We start from the raw sequence: 20562 nt of genomic DNA on the forward strand, positions 1-20562 counted from the left end.
AAACATTGTAAAGTTAGCAATCATATATCAGGCTATAACTAAAGTAGCATTGATAATATAGTAACGTTACTGGCAGGACTGTTGACACTGATCCATAACAGAAACTAATGCGCAAGTATCAGCCGTATCTCGCGTTACCTAATGCAACTCCACACTACGGTGCTGTGTACCGGAGGGGAGACGCGAGATACGGTTGATACTTCACGATCTGACGGAGAAAGGTTGTTGAGCCTCCGTTGATATGCCGTTGTAAATGGCTTGATGGAAAGCAGGTGTGTAGTCGGGGAGGGTGCACACCTGATTGCAGCAGGTGAGTGGAGGTTGAGCCGGGAGCCAGGAGTGACAGCCACCACGCACACACAAACAACACAGACATGGGGAAACAAACAAACACAAAGCGTTACCTAATGCAACTCCACACTATGTCTTACGGTGCCGTGTACCGGAGGGGAGAGAGAGCAGCGAAGGGGGGAGAGAGAGAGCAGCGAAGGGGGGGAGAGAGATGTAATACGGTTTCTTGATAAAGCTGTGGAGACGGAGTATGTGCTGCAGGGAGGTGGATGCACAACGCACCCAGGAACGAACGCTAACTCCGGTCCTTTTCCCGTGGGGGAAACTGTGGACTCGATGTCCTGACAGGCTTGAGTTTGTGCAACCTGCACAAACACAAGCTCACCATGATTACAAATGGTGAAATGCAATGTAAAATTACCGAAAAAATACCAGCTCACTAAATCACAACCGCCCAAACCAACTACAAACTACTACCGCAGATTGGGCAGAGAACGAGTCCGAGAAAGTTAACTCCCCCATGTGACGTAATATGACGCGTTTGACGTTAAAAAAAAGCAGTTTTTAGTAGCAGAGCTCAAAACGGCTCCTTTTCCTCTGAATTCCTGCCCTTATGTCTTGTAAAACATATCAAATCCTGCATTAACATTTTTAATTGTAATTTTCAGGCAAGGTTAAGCATAAATGTAGTAAAAAAAAAAAGCTCCAAGTTGCTCTTTAAGCTAAAGTATTTAAAAGTAGAGACTTTAAGTCATTGTTTATATTTTAACAAACATCTGTCATAGATGAAAATAACCAAATACATTAACTCCAATTCTTGTATTTTGATAAATAAATTGTAAACAGCCCTTATGATGACTAATTGCATTACATTAACTAATAATAAACCAAACAAATATGATGTGTCCTTATTAATCTTTTGAGATCTTACCAACTCCTTTTGATCAGATTAATGAGTTTTCTTCTTCTCTACAGAAACAAAGAAGCTCTTGCTAAGACGCGACTACATTCTCAGTTGACTGGTTTGTCCTTTGTAATGACCGTTCTCAAATGTATTTACAAACCAGATAGTGACCTTGCCTTTTTTTCGGTTTTGATAGCAGATGGCTGGGCAAATGTAGTTCCTTATGGCCGTTTTTCACAGAGCCAGCACCAGCAAAGTGCATGTGCAATATCTGTAGCAACTTGGTGAGCATTGGGGCTGAAATGCTGAATAAAGAACACATCACAGACATTTGGAAGTGCCACCACTTCCCCGCCTATAATAAGGCTCGGAACAAAAAAGAAAATGCTGCTAGAGAGGACTTGTTCGCCCTACTGTGACACGGTTGTGTGATTCTCAAAGCAAATTGTATGGATTGGATCTCGGTGGAAACAAATTGACACTTTAAGGATGGAACCTTTTGCCACAGAGAACTACTACCACAAAGAGATGCTGGAAATTGTGTACAAAAAGGTTTTGAAGAAAAGCACTGACTGCGACATAGAATGCTGGACCCCATTCTTCTTTCCCCACAGAATGTTAGTGTAGGGAAACTGAAACATTGTAAAGATAGACCATCATAAGGAAAGGAAATAGTACTCTTACATATCTGGCTCCCACTACATCAGCAGGCTGTTTCTTTACAGGATGATCCATTGCGATGTCAACCAAGACAGAGAGGTGCTTCTGCTCAGACTGATACGTGCAACCATGATCAAATGCATGAGACTCCCAGAGTTTTCGGACTTCAGCGGCAGAGCATAGATTGCATCATATAAGAGAGCACTGAAGGACATGTGGAATGCATTTCAACCACATTGTGTTTGCAAAAATAGTAAGAAAACCTTCAAGAAGACTTGAATCAGTCAAACTGTTCCCATCAACTGGAATTACATTTTTCACACAAGCAGATGATGCTTAGGCCGAAGCAGGAAGTTATCTACATGTCCAACCCTAGAACAATGCATATCAACTCAAATGTGATCAACACACTGGGCGTTGTCGAAGAAGTGACTCTTGAGATGAGCAAGGAAGAGGCATAAAACCAAGCCACAACTGGAAACCAAGGATCTGATCCTAAACCAATACGAGTCAAGTGAAAGGAACCCTTTGACATACAAAGCCCTCCATCACCCGGCCCCATCCTACTTGACTGACGTCCTCCACAGACACACTCCCACTCGCTCCCTCCGCTCTGCTGCTGCCAACTTCCTGTCCCCCCCCACCCGGACCAACCTCAAGTCCTGGGGCGACAGAGCCTTCTCCGTTGCTGCACACACCCTCTGGAACTCACTACCCCAATCCAGCAGAGATTCTTCCTCTGTCACCGCATTCAAAACATCACTCAACACCCACCTGTTCAACACTGCATTCAACCACTGACCCCCCCCACCTATCTCTTTTTGTATTTTTCTTTGTTTTTTGTTTTTTTATTCCCTGTCAAAGCGTCTTTGAGTTTCTAGAAAAGCGCTATACAAGTCTCATGTGTTATTATTATTATTATTATTATTATTATTTGCTTTAGCTAAACCCCTAGTATAATAGTTGGTGACTAAATATGAAAATAAGAGGAAAAACGGGTTTAGTAGAAGAATTGTAGAAAAAACCCAAATCAAATAGCTGCTGACAAAAAAATGAAGTTGCTGAGAGAACATTTAGCAAGGTGGGGAAAATGATGAAAAGGCAAACTTTAGAGAGAGCAGCAGAAAACATATGACCTGTTTTACAACGGGCTGCACAAACTGGGACTCGAAACATTGTTTATGTATTTTCTTTTTTTTGATAGTTAACTTTCTCTCTCTGAAACAAGATGATCATATCTTCTGATAATGATAGGTGCAAGTCAAATGGATTGAATTGTATCTACGTTTTCTTTATTTAAATGTCTAATGAGAAATGTAGTTTACATTTCATTGACAACATTTTGTAATGCAGCCTCGATCAACTTGAGCAAAAATAAAATGCAGACAGAAACATATATTTTCATCTATGAGTTCAACAATTTTTGTTTTTTATCAAATGCAAAAAAAACAAAAAACTGCATGATGTCAGCATTATATTTTGGTAATCAGCAGCCCTACTACAATGTTGTAGTGATAGAGTATATGCCTTGTTACTTATTCTAACTTTACAGAGCATTTAGGGAGACTGAGAGGCTGAACAGATACAATTAAGAAGTGGTTGGAGAATATTTGAGAAATGATTAGCGAATATTGGATGTTAAGTTATGCGCACAAAATATTTCTCATTCGTATGGGCATCTACACAAATTCTTCACATTATAGCATTGATAGTAAGGCTTATTCAAAATCTTCTCACGCATCAAGGCCGGTGACACAGCCCCTATCAGCTTTATAAAACTTCTGAGGAAACCTGCTAGCTTAAACCTCTCTGCAATGGAGGAGTTCATCTCATCAGTTAGAGGCTTAAAGTGGCACTTTAACAGTCAATTACCATTGACCGCTCAAAGGAGTGTCTATACTCACCAGATTTGCGCTGGGTGTTGTATCCCAGGGCATACAGGACTCCAGAGCAACGTGGTGTCACACAGAGATCAGTTCATCAGCCTTTGGACTTCCCTTCAGGTTGATAAGCAGCCCATGCTAAAGCCCAATGAAAAGAGAGGTTACAATGAAGTAGGAAGTAAGTTGGAGCACTACAAAAAAGCTTTTAAACAGAATAAGTATACCATATCAATACATACGTTTGTTTTTCTTGGCAAAGTCAGTGTTTCTGTGCAGGATCAATACTTTCTGAAGCAAACCTAGACTCATTCATTGCTTTTCTTCAAAATAGAGTGACCCATCAGTCATGCTGCTCGTATTGTGTGCTAGCAATAACAATGAGAAGGTCTGTCTCACCGAAAAGGGATCCCAAAAGTCTCCCAGGTTTTTTCTTCCAGGTCATGTGACCTGTGGCTGGCAGCCTTCCAGCAGAATGGGGAGACTAAAGTCTGCACCTGAACACATCACAGGGTTAAGACATTGAAACGTGGTTAATGGGTTAACAAGACGGGGAGTTTTCAACAGGAGGTGTTGGCTGAATAATGGTGATCGAACAGAGAACTTATTATGCTGTGGAGTGGAGCGCCTGTGTGTCAGAGTGGTTACACTATATGCTATACCACTGCAGCATCCAGATGTATTCTAACCTTGGGACCTTTGTTCCAGGTTGTATGCCATATTTTTGCAGAAAACCTTCTGGTGTCAAAACTCTAAAGAACAGAAGGAATTTCACATTTCATCATGACAAACACCAAAAGCACACATCGACTTCAGCCAAGGTATGGCTTCAGACAAGGAAGTCCCGCATAATGTATATTGTGTGAGGAAATGTTTTTTCGAAGAGGACCGGTATAAAATATAAAAGCCAAGAGAATTATTTACAAACACTTGTTGCTGTAAAAAGGTGCTTCCAACAAAGCAAAAGTCAGGCAGGGTGTACACATAGAATGTAAATAGTGTACTTTTTTGTACCTTTGTACCTAACCATTAGATTTTTTTTTCTTCTGGACTTCTGTCTGTTGAAATATCACATTAAACATGAAACACGTCTTGGTAAATCAATTTTATCCACTGCTTCATTCATCAGAGGGCCTGCCTTTGCATCGAAATATGTTGTTTGTTATGTGGAAATATGAATACAAGTTGGATGGATTGTGATCCAGGCTGTCTTTAAAAAAAAAGAGGTTTAATCGTTTGAATCAAATTCAACACCACCATCACTTACTCTGCTGTGCCCGCCTAGCAGAAGCGCCTTGGATCAAATAAACTGTGGGAGTGACTTCAGCGTATCTGTGGGGAAAAAGGAGAATACTGATTTAAAGACAGCACTGAATATGTGAAGGCACAACATTCACTCTGCTGTTAGCACTGAATTAGTTATTATTAGTAAAGGCATGAAGGTTAAAGGTCCCATGTCCTTTTTCCGCTTATTACCCGTCCCCTTGTGTGTTATGAAGGTTTCTCTGCATGTAAACGGTCTGCAAAGTCACAAACCCTCAAAGTACACCCTGTAGCGAGTAAAACTCTAACACAGAAAATGCCTGTTTATGCTGCTCCAGAACGCCTCGTTGGGGATTTCTCTTTTTCTTCCTGGGTACAGTGACGTGCCCATAACCAAATGAACCCAGCTCACACTGTCCGCTCCTCGCAGCAGCGAGCTGCGCAACGTCCCGCCAACACGGCACCCAGACCCCACGCAGGATTCTCATCTGTTTGTCATTACTGGTGTCATTTTCTGGTTGCTAACGCCATTATAACACATAATCACTGATGTTCCGCTGTAACGGTGGTAGACCATAGTGGTAGACTCATCAGAACAGAGTGGGCGAGCGCACAGTGGGCTCACAGGGAGGGGGGGGGGGGGGCAGGAGCTCCAACAAGCCGTTTAGGACAGAGAGGGAATACACATACTATACAGAGATGCTGTATGAGAAACCAATGTGAGTTTGGAACATTGAACAATGTAAATCTATTCTAGTAGACCTCAACAATGGAATTATGATCAGTAGAAATGGCCATGACATGGGACCTAATCAAGGCAATTATTGAATACTTCATCAGTGTAGTTTCTTACATTGTGCAGTTGAGTTGTTGACAGACAGCGTTCCAGGGGAGGAGAGGAGAGTAATTCCTGTGAATGAAAATCATTAGTTAATATTTGGTGTCAGTGAGATTTATAGGTTTGTACAGTACCAGCTACCTACATCAGCATATACCCGTCCCCCACTGTGTAATCTATTCCCCGCCACGCCCAGCTGTACATTATATTCACACACACACACACACACACACACACACACACACACACACACACACACACACACACACACACACACACACACACACACACACACACACACACACACACACACACACACACACACACACTCAAGGATGGAAAGTGCACGTGCTGCCTCTTCTCTTTCAAAGGGCACCACTGCCCTCTGTTGGTGATTCATAGGACAAACACCATTTTGTGTGGAGATACTGAGTTGCAGCTGGTGTATTTTAAGTAATTGTAAAGAACATAAATTAAAAAAGCTAATATAAGAATAATCAGAATCAGAATACTTAATTTATCCCTGGGGGAAATTCGGCTTTTTTAACAGTTGCTCCATTTTCGAATAACATCAAATTAAAATATTTATAGAAACTTGAGTTTAGGAAAAATATTTTCAATTATAATGAAATATCATTTAATAAAAATATGTATATAAACATAAGAAGTGTAAGTAAGAAAAGTGTGATAAAATAAATGAAATAGCAATATGTACAGTATAAGCTACCACAAGAGGTTAAACAAAAAAAGGTGCAATAAAATAGAATAATTTATATTGACATATGAAGGCCCCAATATGTGAACATGTACATAATGACTCACAAGATAACAAGATAAATGCGGTTTAAGTTTAACTGCACATGAAGTGTACACGTGTGAACATTTAAACAAATAAACTGTTGATCAAGTCAGTATTTAAATTGCAGATATTTCGATAGTAGGTCAAATTAGTCTTTTTTTCTAATTGCTTGGTTCCAACTTCTTCTTAATTGTGCTTCAATTTGATGTAATTAATTAAGAAACTGAATATTTGGCCTATTAAATGAGACAATCAGTTTAATGAATCTGTGATGGGCATTTTTACAACTTTGTGACATTATTAGAGATCAAACGATAAATTGAAGGAAGAATTTAATCAAGATCATTAAGAAAACTCTGAACTGCATTATTCAGAGAACACAAACAGGCTTCTAAATAATGACTGAGAAGTGTCATTTGTCTATAGACACTAAAAACATCCACGCAACATCACTTTAACTAACTATGTATGTATGGATACATCATATAACTGGAGAGAAGGACTTGAGCCAAAGTCATTTTCTAAATACTTCAAGCATTACTCTGGAAATGTTCACAAAATATCATTGTGTAGTAAAGTATTTAAAGTGCTGCTCAGGATTAAGTACCGGGTTAATATATGCTAGTCTCTTCAGGGCCTTTTAATAGTTTTACAATGGTTCTGCGTATATCATTATGAGCAAAAGACGTAAAGAGAGCAGGAGAGAGGGTGCATGACCTCACACAATCTACAACACACACACACACACACACACACACACACACACACACACACACACACACACACACACACACACACACACACACACACACACACACACACACACACACACACACACACACACACACACACACACACACACACACACACACACACACACACACACACACACACACACACACACACACACACACACACTTTAAGTTTATCCTTTAAATCCGGGGTGGCAATCTGATATTCTCTTGCGGTTGCGGGGGGGTGTGTGTAGGTCCCCAGAGGTGATAGTCTATTAGCACGCAGCATGAAAGTCAATGAAAAGCACCCCAGTGTGCTCCAGCCCCCTGACAGTATTAATGTTTAATGATATCTAAAAAGGCTAATACTCATCCCCCGTTCGCTTCTGCTTTTATCCTCTCATTAAATATCCTCACAATATCATCACCTCCTCAGATTAGAGCACTGACCCCGTGTGCTGAAGGACTCGCCCTTCACTGATGGGGGACACACATCCCTCTTCCTGTCTCACACACACGACGGATTAACGTAGCCAGTGGTGTAGTGGGCGTTGGACGCGGGGGTACGCCGTAGCCTACCCCCACTTATTTGGAGCATGATCTTTTTTTTAGTCTAATAAATATAAAAATCATTGCCAGTGTTATCAGTTGCAAGTGAGTGTTTGTTGTAATAATGACAAAAACATAATACATTTCACAGTAATTATAATACAAAATAAAAACGATTTCCTTAAAGAATTATGATTCATCATCACGCTCGTGACCGCCCACGGCGAGCTGGGGGTGTGTCAGTGACACACCCACTGGGGGTGTGTCACTGACACACCAACGCCGATTTTTCAGCATCTCTTTCCCTCAAGAATGCTAACGAAAAAGCTGTATAATGGCAGGCAAACATTTTTTACTTGACTTCTTTTCTAAAAAGAATATAATTCACAAGAAGAAAGAGGCTAGCAGCACCGAAGCTACACGTGAAGCTGCTACTAGTACTACATCATCAGAAGAGCCGCCTAAAGACGTGGATAATGCTAGCACTAACGTTAATGTTAGCTGCGCTTGCAACGTTCCCCTGGCTAGCTCAAGCTCACCTTTAGTTACTATAAGGGTGGAACAACCTAAGTCCCTGTGGTAAACAAACGCAGAGTGTCCTGTGCAGTGTTGAATACTCTTTTCCAAAGACAGTTGACCAGTTGGTCTCCAGATCCAGAAGTAACCAGAATACATTGTAGTCTCATTTGCGTATAAATGCGATTGCATCAAAGTCAGTTGCAACTGTGGAGCAATACATCAAGTAATATTGGCCATGTAAGTGGGTTTGAGACAGGAAGGGCCAAACTAACAGGGTACAATTACAAGTCAGATCCTTTATTACCAAATGTTTCTGTCATTTAAGATCATTCGTATCATGCTGATGTAAAGTGTGTTTACAAGTTTGAATTTCATTTGTAAAGTCGTGCTTTTTAAAGGTCGTTAGGCATCATGCTTGACAGCTGCTCAGAGTGAAGAAATCTTGGAGTTGGAAGTTCAACATCTGTACAAGAGATGTACAGTGTAACTTCAATCTTCCATAACCGTCCCAAGTCTTTGTTATAGAACGTTTGTCAATTTGATCATAAATGTGTTAATAGCAGTGACGTGCGGTGAGGTTCATGGCTGGTGAGGCACTGACTCTTTCAGAGTCAGATTTACAAATATTATATTTTGACCTTAATCGAAATATTCGGCTATTTTCAAAAGCTTTTTTAGTCTGATGCTTCGATTCATTTTAAACAGACCGTTCAACAAAAGGATACCCAACATCTAAATATTGGATTGTTCTTTCTTAGTAAGATCCCATTTTCATTACAATTGTGGTCTTACCTTGACTTGAAGATGAAGTCCATGCTATCCTTCTGGACAACAATCTCTATTACTTTTTTGTAAAAGTCCTCCTTATCTTCCTGTAATTTGAAAAGTCTAGCTTGTTGTTCGTGTCTACCGTGTCTGCGTAGAATAACAGTAGCTACAAGAACCTGTGGGCTCATGTGCGCCCCCGTCAGTGCGGCAGAAGTTATGGCTGCCTCCCCTGGTGCTTTTTTCATTGCCGTTGTATGATGAGACTAGCGAGCCTAAATATCATATACGTGAAAAAAGTTATTTAGAGACTATGGCTGGCGAGGACAAATGTAATAAAGGGATCTACAAACATTACATTGGTGACATACAGTGAGATGGTAACAGGCATGCGATTAGTGCCCGCGCTCCAGCAAATTACTGTGGGCTTACGAGAGGCAGAGCTCGTCCCTGCCTCACTTCTCATCGCTACCCGTAGTTGTAGCGGAGCTCGGCAAATGTGCTGATTTTGACTATAAAAAGCGATTGGAATCATACATAAAGCACATTTACAACACAGATCAGTGGAGACATTTTATTATTACTATTTAGTTTTTCTTTAGTTGTTTTTCCGTTACATTGGAGTATGACAGGTGAGGCTCTGCCTCCCCTGACCGCACGTCGCTGGTTAATAGCAATATTATGGTGAAATGCATCATGTTGAAGCTAGCTGGCTCACACTAAAAGGCTTTGGACTTCCTGCTAAGCTGCTAAGGTGTGTGTGTGTGTGTGTGTGTGTGTGTGTGTGTGTGTGTGTGTGTGTGTGTATGTGTGTGCGCACGTTTTTGTGAGTGCACTGCGCGCGTGCGCACTTGTGTGGCATTGTTTGGGATTACCTAATTAAAACAGCGTCCCCCCAGTAAAAAAATCCCCACCACACCACTGAATGTAGCATTTAGGTTGTGTTAGGTAGGAGGCAGAAGCACCACATATTGAAGAAGTGTACTAAAATACATCACTCTATATTTGCACGTTTACTATTTTAAGCTATAAATTAGCTAGGGATCCATAAAAGAATACTTAGCTACCATTTGCAGCATTCAAATATGTGAGTGAGGAAGACATCTTGGATCTCTAATGAGTGCTGCAGGAATGAGTCTTACAATCCGGAAATGAGTTAGCATTTTACCACTTCTGATTCCCATTCAAAGTCATGGATTCTTGAGATGTTCTAGTTTGTTCTACAACTTAAAACACATCAGTAGTCACCCACACAGTGGTTAATTTGAGCCGGATCCTGCCGGAACAGGATCCGGCACCTCTTCATTTTGGCCACCCTATGTTCCGGCACCTATTTGGGCAGATCCGGTACCTCTCACAAAAAATAAAAATAAAAAATGGTTAAAATGAAATAAAATATGCATATATTAATTTACAGAAAAAATCCCAAGAATTTTATGTCGTTTATTAAGATTAAGATTTGAAAGAGTCGGAGATCTGTGTTGACGCACTGAAAAGCTGGACCAACGGACAAACGTCTTTCACTTTTGAAATTCGCCACATGAGGAGCACGTCGCAGAGAGGAAGAAACGGTGATTCAATGCAAGCATGTCAAAAAGACAGTTACATTTACTGTCTTTCTTCAAAAAGAAGGAAGAGGTAATAGACACTTCAAAACGAGTCAGAAAAGCCTCCACAAGCAGCGACGAGGGCAGCTGCAGCGGTCATGTTGATGGTCAAAACCAGAAGGAGGTTAGCGCCGCAACAGCTAGCCAGCTAGCTAACCGACAGCTAGCCAAGCCCGGGCAGCGGGTCAGGTTCACCGCCAGCCGGAACAGGAGCCAGCTACCGTCAGCCAGGTGGACCACCAACAGCAACGGGTGGGTACCCTGGCATCAACTAGCCCGGTACAACAGCCGGAGCAAGAGGCGAGCGGAACCGCGACATCAGCTGGCTTACAGCAGGAAGATTCAGTAGGAAAGGAGAGCGCATTGAGCGTAGAAGAGTGTGGGACGTCCAGCGACAGGTCAGTTTTTTCTAACTGTGGCCAAGAACTTGGAGGACCGTATGTTATCTCAAGGAGGCCGGATGCCAGATAAAACTGGATATAACAAGTTCATTGAGGAGTTGAAGGTGCTTTACGCACAATACTGGCCCGAGGACGCAGGTGCGCTGTATGGAGAGACTGAGGTCGAGTCACTGTGTCAGCGCTTCAACATTGCCAACCCGCGCGCAGTCATACGGGCCTACAGAACGTACAGAGACTCAGATGGTAAAGACACCCCCGATGAGCTGATGGAGTTACTTGTTGCTGTCAACAGCATTCCCATTGCAAGTGCTGAATGTGAGCGCGGATTTTCTCAAATGAACTTGATTTGCACTCCCAACCGTAGCTCTTTGCTCACATCCACCATGTCATCTTTACTCTTCCTAAATCTTGTTGGACCCCCCCTGGCTAAATTCAATCCAGTCCCGTACGTGAGGTCCTGGGTGGCCAAAGGACACAGAACTGCCACAGACACACGCAGTAAAAGCAGAAAAAAAGAGATAGAGGACAATCCGGACATGCTCCTGATGTGGGGTGTTTTAAACAACTAAATATGGTGAGCAAACATACTGTCTATTAATAGGCCGCCGTGCCAATCTTTGAATAGGCCTAATAAATATTTTTTTTACACGTTAAACCTGTTGAGAAATTAATTGCTGGCTGTATACTGAAGTCCCACCTGTGGTGATGTGGGCATTTGCCTATGTTGTGCGTACTAGCCTAAAAAATTATAAATTATCGTCATAACATTTATACCATAGATACTATTTGAAATTGAGGCTTGTAAGTCCCACAGCGTTGCAAGTGGACATTTTCATGTTGTTTTCAGCACCTTTTCTGTATACGTTCCGGGACCTGTACGCGTCTCGTCATCCCTGAGCTGTCATATGTACTTTGCGTTCCGGCACCTTATGATTTACAAATTAAGCACTGCACCCACATATTAATGTCTGAAACTTATACAAGTACAAAATAACAGTACCGCCTTTAGCTTAGTTGGTGAAAACTGCAAATCACACATAAAGCCATTAAAATCCATATCAAAGTATTAATTTGATGCCATTAATGTAAGTGAAGACTCTCCCAGACAAAGACACTAATGGTTATGGTTAAAGGATACAGGGGAAACGTAATGGCTGTACCTGCTGGCTGAGCAGCTTTCACTGGGAGGCAGCACCACAGAAACCCCCCTGCATAACATTGATCGATTTATATTTTTTCCAGCAGACATTCTGTGAGTCAAATAGCTTGTTACATTTGGAGCCTACATTCATTTGCTGCAGTAAGGTCATGTTGATACAACCTTTATGGCCTTGATCTTAAAAAGCTGTATATGGAAAGGTCACAGTGAGCCTTTATTGCTTAATCTAATCAGGAAGTGTTCCAAATGCTAGCAAGGTTTGCTTACTTTACAAAATAATTACCTTATGAGGATTATTTAAACCAAAAGTATTTTCAAACCAATACAAGGACACAACACAACAAAGGACAGCATTATGAAAGCTTTAGCGCAAGTTCAATAAGGAAGACCTAACAATGAGTCACTTACATGTCACTCTATTGCTCTCTCCCCCCTCATTAAATGCGTGGGCGTCACCCCTCAGCAGCCAATTGCTGCACACGTTAAATTCCTTAAATGCCTGCTCTTCCTTCCTGTCAGTTGTCATTTCAGGTGACCACACGCAAATGGTAGTACACTAATATTCCTCTTCCGTTAAACACTCAGGAATATATAACCTCAAGAGGTCTAATTCAGACTTTTCCGACAACTAACCTTTTTCGAAGGATCTCGATCCCGGCTCCGACGTACCTCCAGAAGTAGCTTCCAACTCCTCAAGCCACCGGCGCATGAGCGCCCATCTGGCTTCGCGTGCCGGCTCACGTACGGCAGAGGCAGACTTCCTCTTCTCCCATCTACTGCAGCAGGGAATCTCCGCAGCCCCAGATCTCCCTCTCTCCCAGCTTCGGGAGCTCTCGGACCAAGTCTCCGGCGTGGTCCCCCAGCCCAAGCCAACAGCTCTAGCCAGCTCTCCCGAGAGATTAGGGCGAGGGCGAGAGCGCGGGCGCAACCGCGGGGGAAAAAGGACAAGGAAGGCGAGTCCTCCACAAGCTCGCTCGTCGAAAACACCCACCCCTTCCCAGGCTCACCCCAGCGCCGACCAGCCCGGGAGCACCGGAAACCAGCCCCTCATGGACAATAGCTTAGCAAACACCCTGCAAGCTCCGGCAAGCTCCTTGCTGCTAATCGACGCTCGCCTCCAGTCCATGGAAAAGGGTCCTGCTGGAGCTTCAACCTCTTCGGCGAACAGAGCCGGGTTTTCTGCTTCGTTACCGCCAGGGTTTATGCCGGGTCAGGGTCTCTTACATCCACAAGCGGTAACTCCCTCCCAATCCCTGGCTTCCGCCCTCCCAGCTCCTCCTTCAGGCAGGATTTACATTCCCCAAGCCGCAAACATTTCCTCACGGCTTAGAGCGAAAATTCTCGAAGGGAAAGACATTAATCTCCTCAGTCTTATTTTGCCTTCCCCGGAGTGCGACAAGTCCATTGCCACTGGAGGAAGCATCACTGCCGTCTACAAGTCTTCAGACCACCGGCTCCTCAAAGACCTCAGCATAGGGCAATTTCCGGTTGCTTTCGGCATCTTTCGGGATGTTCTCTGTTCAGTTTACCCCGAAAGAAGGATCGAATTAGATGCTTATTTGGCCATGATCGGCGATCTTCACCTTAAATACGGAAGATCCGTTTTCTACTTTTACCATAAAAGTTTTTCAAGCAAAGCAGCGTTTCACTTAGCCCATCACAATGTTCGCCTGGATTGGTCCGTGCTGGACACCGAGCTGCTCGTGATGGCTACTGGCGGCCATCAAGTCGCTACGTGCAACAGCTGCAGGGCGCAGGGCCACACCTCCCGTTTTTGCCTTTCATTGCCTCTCTCCGGGCCTAGAGTCTTCCCCACGCCGTTTTCCAGGAATTATAGTCAAAGCCGTCAGGTGCAGCATAGGCAAGACGAGAAGACTTGTCATAACTTTAACGAAAACGTTTGCACCCACCCACATTGTACATTCCTCCACATCTGCAGTTCCTGCAAGGATGCTCATCCGAGGTCTGTATGCCCCAGGCGCAACTACAGCTTTGCCACTACCTCGCGCCAGGAACCACGTGGCAGACTTCGGGCTTGTGGACTGTGGGTCCCCGTAGACTTCGGTCTCTGTAAAAACAAGATCCCTGCTTCAGCAGGATGTTCAACCTTCGTGGCGGCGTAGTCAAGCCCTGGTAACCAGGCAGGCGACCCTCAGGTCGTTTTCAGATAAGACCTGCACTGATTTCGGCCGTCAGAGTCTCAGCATGACCCGTTAGTTCCGGCAGTGATTCCGGCCTCCTGCCGCATACATATGTTAATCTATTATTTCATCCCCAGATCACCACAGTCACCCTACAAGGTAGGAAACTCAGTTAAGATCAGTATTCTATACTTCACTGGTTTTGGGGATTTTCATCAGAGCGGTTCTTTCCCTCCTGAATGATTATCCTGCAAACCGGGGCCTAATCGCCAAACACCATTCCATTCTCCTGTTGTATTATCATGGCAATCATTTCATTTATATGACGTGTAACAATAAATATGTATTCCATACATCACGTCTCTCCGGTTTGAACTATGAATTGACTATTTGAGACATTATTGCAAAGGTCTTTAAACTGTTTAAGGCAAGATCCCCTGGGCCTACAATCTATGTATCCTTTTTAAAATATTACAAACAAATTAGGGCTGCTCAGTTATTGTATTTTAATCGCAATTAGGATTTAGGCTTGCAACAATTATTTTTTTATTTTTGATAAAAGTTTTTTTTATGAAATTAAAGTTCAGTTTAATCAACTGTTGAAAAAATACTATTCAACATTTTTTTTTTCAATAAATTGATTTTTTCAAAGTAAATAATCGTTTTTAATAATCGTGATATCAATTATTGACCCAAATAATCGAGATTATGATTTATGCCATAATCGAGATTATGATTTTTGCCATAATCGAGCAGCCCTAAAACACATTTATAAAGTCACACTTTCATCATGAAACAATTTGTCTGCAGTGTCTCTCAAGACCCTCTAGGGGTCAGAAGCCCCCTGCTGAAAACCCATTGATTATATATGTAGGAATGGACAATGGTATTTGATTGGAATAAGATCCTATCAATCAATTTGAATCAATCGTTTGGCTCATAGTTCTGATACATTTGCCAAGTATCAAAAGGGCTAACAGCCATAAACTGTTTGAACAAAAAAGGTGTAAACTAAGGCTGCACAATTTGTGAAAAAGTTGATCAATGTTGTTGAATTTTTCTTGATTATATTGTAAATGATCATGTTTCAAGTTGTTAATGTTGTAAGCACAAAAATGATAGAGAAGCAGTTCACGCTATAAAATATCAAAATGAGTATCAAAGACATGAAATAATGCATTCAATGAAGTTGAATAAGTAATGTATACAATATAAAAATACATGTATATTTTTTAACAGCTCGCCATAAACAGTGATTGGAAATGATCAAACTGAAAGGAGGGAAGTAATATGCTTAGTTTACAAAGTTGTAAAACGGTATTTAAAGATGTATGGGGGAGCGTGACAAAAGCATTGTGCTTAAGAGTTCAAATATGCACTGTTGTTTTGGGCAATTACACATTATATTGAGATACCTAATATTTAGTTAGGCACCAATGATTCTGTGAATAATCTCTCTTTCAAAAGCTGCTTAACTCCAGTATTCTTTTTACACGGGGCACTAAAATATACCGCCATAGCAACAAAGTAAAGCAGGGCATTTCCAAAACACACACTTTTACACACACATGAACACACAAAACAACCACGAATGCACCAGTGAGCATGTACACACACTGCAATACATTCTGAAGAACACTCACAAACACACACACAGTGCAAGCAGGCGAAAAGTCAGAAGTGCTTATGCCTCCGAACACACTCAAGAGGGACTGCATTGCACTTAAGTGGTCACTTTCACACACAAAGGCCAATCACAGGAGCTTAGCCGGCCCCATCAAGCTTTTTAGCAAATGCTGCTGCGCCGGAATTGCTTGTTTGGTTAACCCTGTGTGCTACGCAGTCCCATCACTCAAGTCTGCATGGTGGCAAACGCTTCGCTTTGAAGTCTTGTAGAGGGAGACCGTTCATTGTGAGCTGGATGACTAGGCCTTGTCATTTGTGAGGAGGGATTAGTCATGCTATGTTTATTGGAGAGTGTGCATCAGCTTTCTCCACCGCTGCCTTTTTAAACGGATTTCTGCTTCCGAGGTGTTTTTGGCAGATTTGCAAAACACTTGACACTGTGTAAGAACAACATATTGAAACTTCAGCTTCAAGCAAACTCTACAACTTCCATATGATATTAAAGTTGCTTTTCCTTCATAAAGAGTTTCAAGAACTTTGATGTGCACTTGCTGTGTCATATCATCAAGTTTATGTACTTTTACTAATCCAGGAATTTTAAAGCAAAAATCTCCTTTAGGATCATGTTAGTTGTGGGCCAGGAGTTCATGTTCTTACGGCATTTGACTGAGCAGGTGTGGTGTTTTCAGGATAGTTTCTGTACATGTGGGTAGGTGCAGGTGCAGCCTTACTTAGTGCAAAAGCACATTTTAGTTTATGCAGTTTCATCACAACAGTTCTTCCAGCTGATGTGTCCCTGCATTGCAGTTCTACAAATAGCCCTTTTGAAAATATATTTGTAACTACTTTCCCAATGCTGGTGCAGTGGTGACGTATGGTTGTAGTCCGACCTGGAACTTATCATTGCAAGGGCTCAACAAAAGATCTGTGTTAACAAACATTTATGGTACTAACATGTTTTGTTCAGCAGGATCATATTTTATGTTTACACCACCTTTATGATTCTTGAAGTGTAAATGCAATCGGCAGAATTAAAATACTACGATAGTTCATGAACGAACTACATCAACGTTGCATAGCTATGCATTACCAATGCTAAGCTAAAGGTGGAGTCTCACCCCCCCTCCCCTGCATGTAACATCTCCTATGTTTTCTCCTCTAAAATAGTGACATCACTACAAACCACTTGCGCTTCTATTGGCTAGCGCTCCAACACATTGTACTTGATAGGCTAAGGTGAGGGACATCTCTAAGCAGTGGACCAATCACAGCAGAGCTGGCCAGTTTACCAATCAGAGTGGGCTCTGGTTTCAGACAGAGGGTGAAAATAGGTGCTGCAGCACAGGCAGTGTGGGAAAAATAAAGAGCTTTTTGAATATTAAAACATGGAGACATGTCACAGTGGAGGCACAAAATACAAATGTGAACCTGAATATGAGCCCAATATGTCCTCTTTCAAAAATGATATCATGGTGATCACAGTGATCTGCTGTGACCAGGTACATTGCTCTCTGTGAGGCAGAGACCTCTTCCTTGGGTGTAGGTTAGCATCAATGTGTGATGGATGGATGTGTTGCATAATCCTCAATTAAACTGAGAGGTCATTTTCATTTGGTTTGATATCCCTTCTTTGACCCCCGTCTCATTGTGTGTGTATTATGTGCCTGTTTCGTGCATGCACATGTGCAAGGCCACGTTTCTGTCTGTGTGTGTTGCACGCCTGCATGAGTTGCAGGGAAGGGGCAAAAAGCAATCGGCAAGGCTTCAACTGGAGATGGAATTGCCAGTTGTATATCTTAACGCCGGACATATTTATGCCCAGAGAGGCTCTCCTTTCTGCCTGCTCATCACAGCCGCTGTTGGGCGGCTGTGTGCACAGGCTCTGGGGGTGCTATGCGCATGTGTTCATGCTGTATGGAGTGAACCTTGTGCCTATTTGCATGTTGTGTTAGGTGTGTGTGTTATTGACCAGTGTGTATTGTACATGCAGCATTGTTTTAAGAGAAGAGACAATCAAGAGTATCGTTTATACAAATTTCGTATTTGCATTTTTGGCTTATTAGTAAGTACAGTATTTCCAAAGCATGCACAATTTAAATATACCAATATCATGAAATCAAATCAAGTTTTATTTATATAGCACATTTTTAAAACAATTGTTGGTCGAGCCAAAGTGCGGTACATACAATAAAAATACTTTACAATAAAAACACTTTACAACAAATACAACAGCACAAATAAAAAATAACACACAGGGAAATGTCAGGAGTCGTGCTCCGCTCAGACTAGAAGGCCAGAGAAAAGAAGTGAGTTTTAAGTGTAGATTTGAAAACCCCTAGGGTCTGGGCCGACCTCACATGGAGGGGCAGAGTGTTCCAGAGCCTGGGGCCCGCTGCTGCGAAGGCTCGGTGCCCTCAGGTTTTGAGCCTGGTCTTGGGCACTATACCAGCAGCAGCTGGTCAGCCGACCTTAAAGCTCTGGCTGGGGTGTAGAGACCAGTGTTGGGCAAGTTACTTCCAAAATGTAATATATTACATATTACTTATTACTCTCTTTTGAAAGTAATAAGTTACATTACAATATTACTGTCTCTGAAATGTAATGAGTTACACTACTTTAGTTACTTTTGAGTTACTTTCACCAAAATAACCGCAAAAGAATAGTTAGGTATTTTAAATGCTAAAATGTAGTTTAGTGCAGCTCATTATGCATCCAGTGAAGGGCAATGGGGTATAGCATAACAACTGTGTAGGCCCTTAAGGCTACTAACAACTTGTATTACATGGCTTAGTTGAATACTCCATTCTGATTGTAAATTCTTAACATGTGACACGTTGTTAATACAGCAGTACAGACCGCTGTCAAGGACTATAATGAAGGTTAACATATTGTAAATCAAGGCAAATATTATTTAAACCATGCTCATGGTTTGAAATGGCAAACATTGAAAGGCAAAAGTATTATTAAAACCATGTAGCCTACCACATCATCACCTTGGTCCTATCATATACGCTGGGAAGAGAATATTTACTGTGCTTGAAAACTGGTATCACATCATCATGTGAGGTTGACTTTGTGACCTGGAGAACATTTCAGCTGCAACATCAGCTCATTGATAATAAGCTTGGGATATGAGATATTTTAGTAGCCATTCGTGGTGAAGGCATCTGTGTTATGCATTATTTTTGACCCAACATTTCAACAGGTATGTCAGAATATGGTACTATTTTCACATGAATATTCTAGCCATTGTCTATTTTTATACCACAAGCTGCAAAATGACCGCCTTACCCCACTGTACAGGCGGGTAGTTGTTTAGATATACCTGGCACCTGCGGGCCGCAGAGGGGCGGCGTAGTTTCGGGCGACGAAGACTGCTGCTCCGGGGCCGGCGAGTCAGGCGGGAGTAAGCTAGTGTCCACAACGGAGGGTAACGTGATGTCCGCATCTGACCTGTTGCTACTGTCTGCAGTAGATGCAGTGTTGCTGGCGTTTAGTGATGGTTGCTTTAACCATTTTCGTATAAATGATTATCCACACATCAGATGTGTGTCACTGCTGTGGAAGCACTTTGGAAATGATGAAGTCATTAGCCCGCATGGTTTTTCATACCACTGCTACGCTGACGACACCCAACTAATTCTGTCCTTTCCCCGCTCAGAGACCCAGGTCGTCGCACGCATCTCTGCTTGCCTAGCAGACATCCCTCAGTGGATGTCTGCTCATCACCTCAAGCTCAACCTTGACAAGACTGAACTGCTTTTCCTTCCGGGAAAAGATTGTCCCACTCTTGACCTAACAATCAACAGCGGCACCTCTGTTGTCTCCCCGACTCAGACTGCAAGGAATCTGGGTGTGATCCTAGATAACAAACTGTCCTTCACTGCAAACATCGCAGCTACAACCCGCTGCTGCAGATACACTCTTTACAAAATCAGGAGGATAGGTCCCCAGCTGACCCAGAAATCAGCGCAGGTTCTGGTCCAGGCTCTCGCCATCTCTCGCCTAGACTACTGCAACTCCCTCCTGGCTGGTCTACCTGCATGTGCCATCCGACCTCTGCAGCTCATCCAGAATGCAGCGGCTCGTCTGGTCTTCAACCTTCCAAAATTCTCCCACACCACGCCGCTCCTCCGCTCCCTTCACTGGCTTCCGGTAACTGCTAGAATCCACTTCAAGAAACTGGTACTTGTGTACCATGCTGCGAATGGATCTGGCCCTTCCTACATCCAGGACATGGTTAAACCGTACACCCCAGCACGTGCACTCCGCTCTGCATCGGCCAAACAGCTCGCTGCACCCGCACTGCGAGGGGGACCCAAGTTCCCATCAGCAAAAACTCGTGAATTTGCTATCCTGGCTCCAAAATGGTGGAATGAGCTCCCCATTGAAATCAGGACAGCACATCTTCCGGCACAGACTGAAA

At 42.6% G+C, this 20562-nt stretch overlaps 1 protein-coding gene and 1 long non-coding RNA gene across 9 annotated transcripts in view; one reads left to right on the top strand and one right to left on the bottom strand.

Annotated features, from left to right (window-relative positions):
- LOC307028252 (poly(rC)-binding protein 3) overlaps window positions 1-20562 on the bottom strand; it is a 110703-nt gene that overhangs the window by 51313 nt on the left and 38828 nt on the right. For 6 of the 8 annotated variants that reach the window (XM_079663112.1, XM_079663113.1, XM_079663110.1 and 3 more), the window contains exons 2-5: window positions 5852-5908; window positions 5003-5067; window positions 4135-4232; window positions 3760-3876 (exon numbers count right to left, since the gene is read on the bottom strand). The exons of 1 other annotated variant lie outside the window; for it this stretch is intronic. In XM_079663112.1, the coding sequence (XP_079519238.1) occupies window positions 3760-3792 (33 nt within the window). In that variant the 5' untranslated portion in view covers window positions 3793-3876; window positions 4135-4232; window positions 5003-5067; window positions 5852-5908. Of the gene's footprint in view, window positions 1-3759; window positions 3877-3977; window positions 4233-5002; window positions 5068-5851; window positions 5909-20562 lie in introns of all 8 variants that reach the window. One more of the 8 variants, XM_079663108.1, reaches the window with a different exon arrangement.
- The window catches only part of LOC307028254, a 157205-nt gene that overhangs the window by 26434 nt on the left and 110209 nt on the right, over window positions 1-20562 (top strand). The gene's annotated exons all lie outside the window — the stretch shown is intronic.

Source organism: Notothenia rossii (genome assembly GCF_949606895.1).
Source record: "Notothenia rossii genome assembly, chromosome: 2".
NCBI lineage: Eukaryota > Metazoa > Chordata > Actinopteri > Perciformes > Nototheniidae > Notothenia > Notothenia rossii.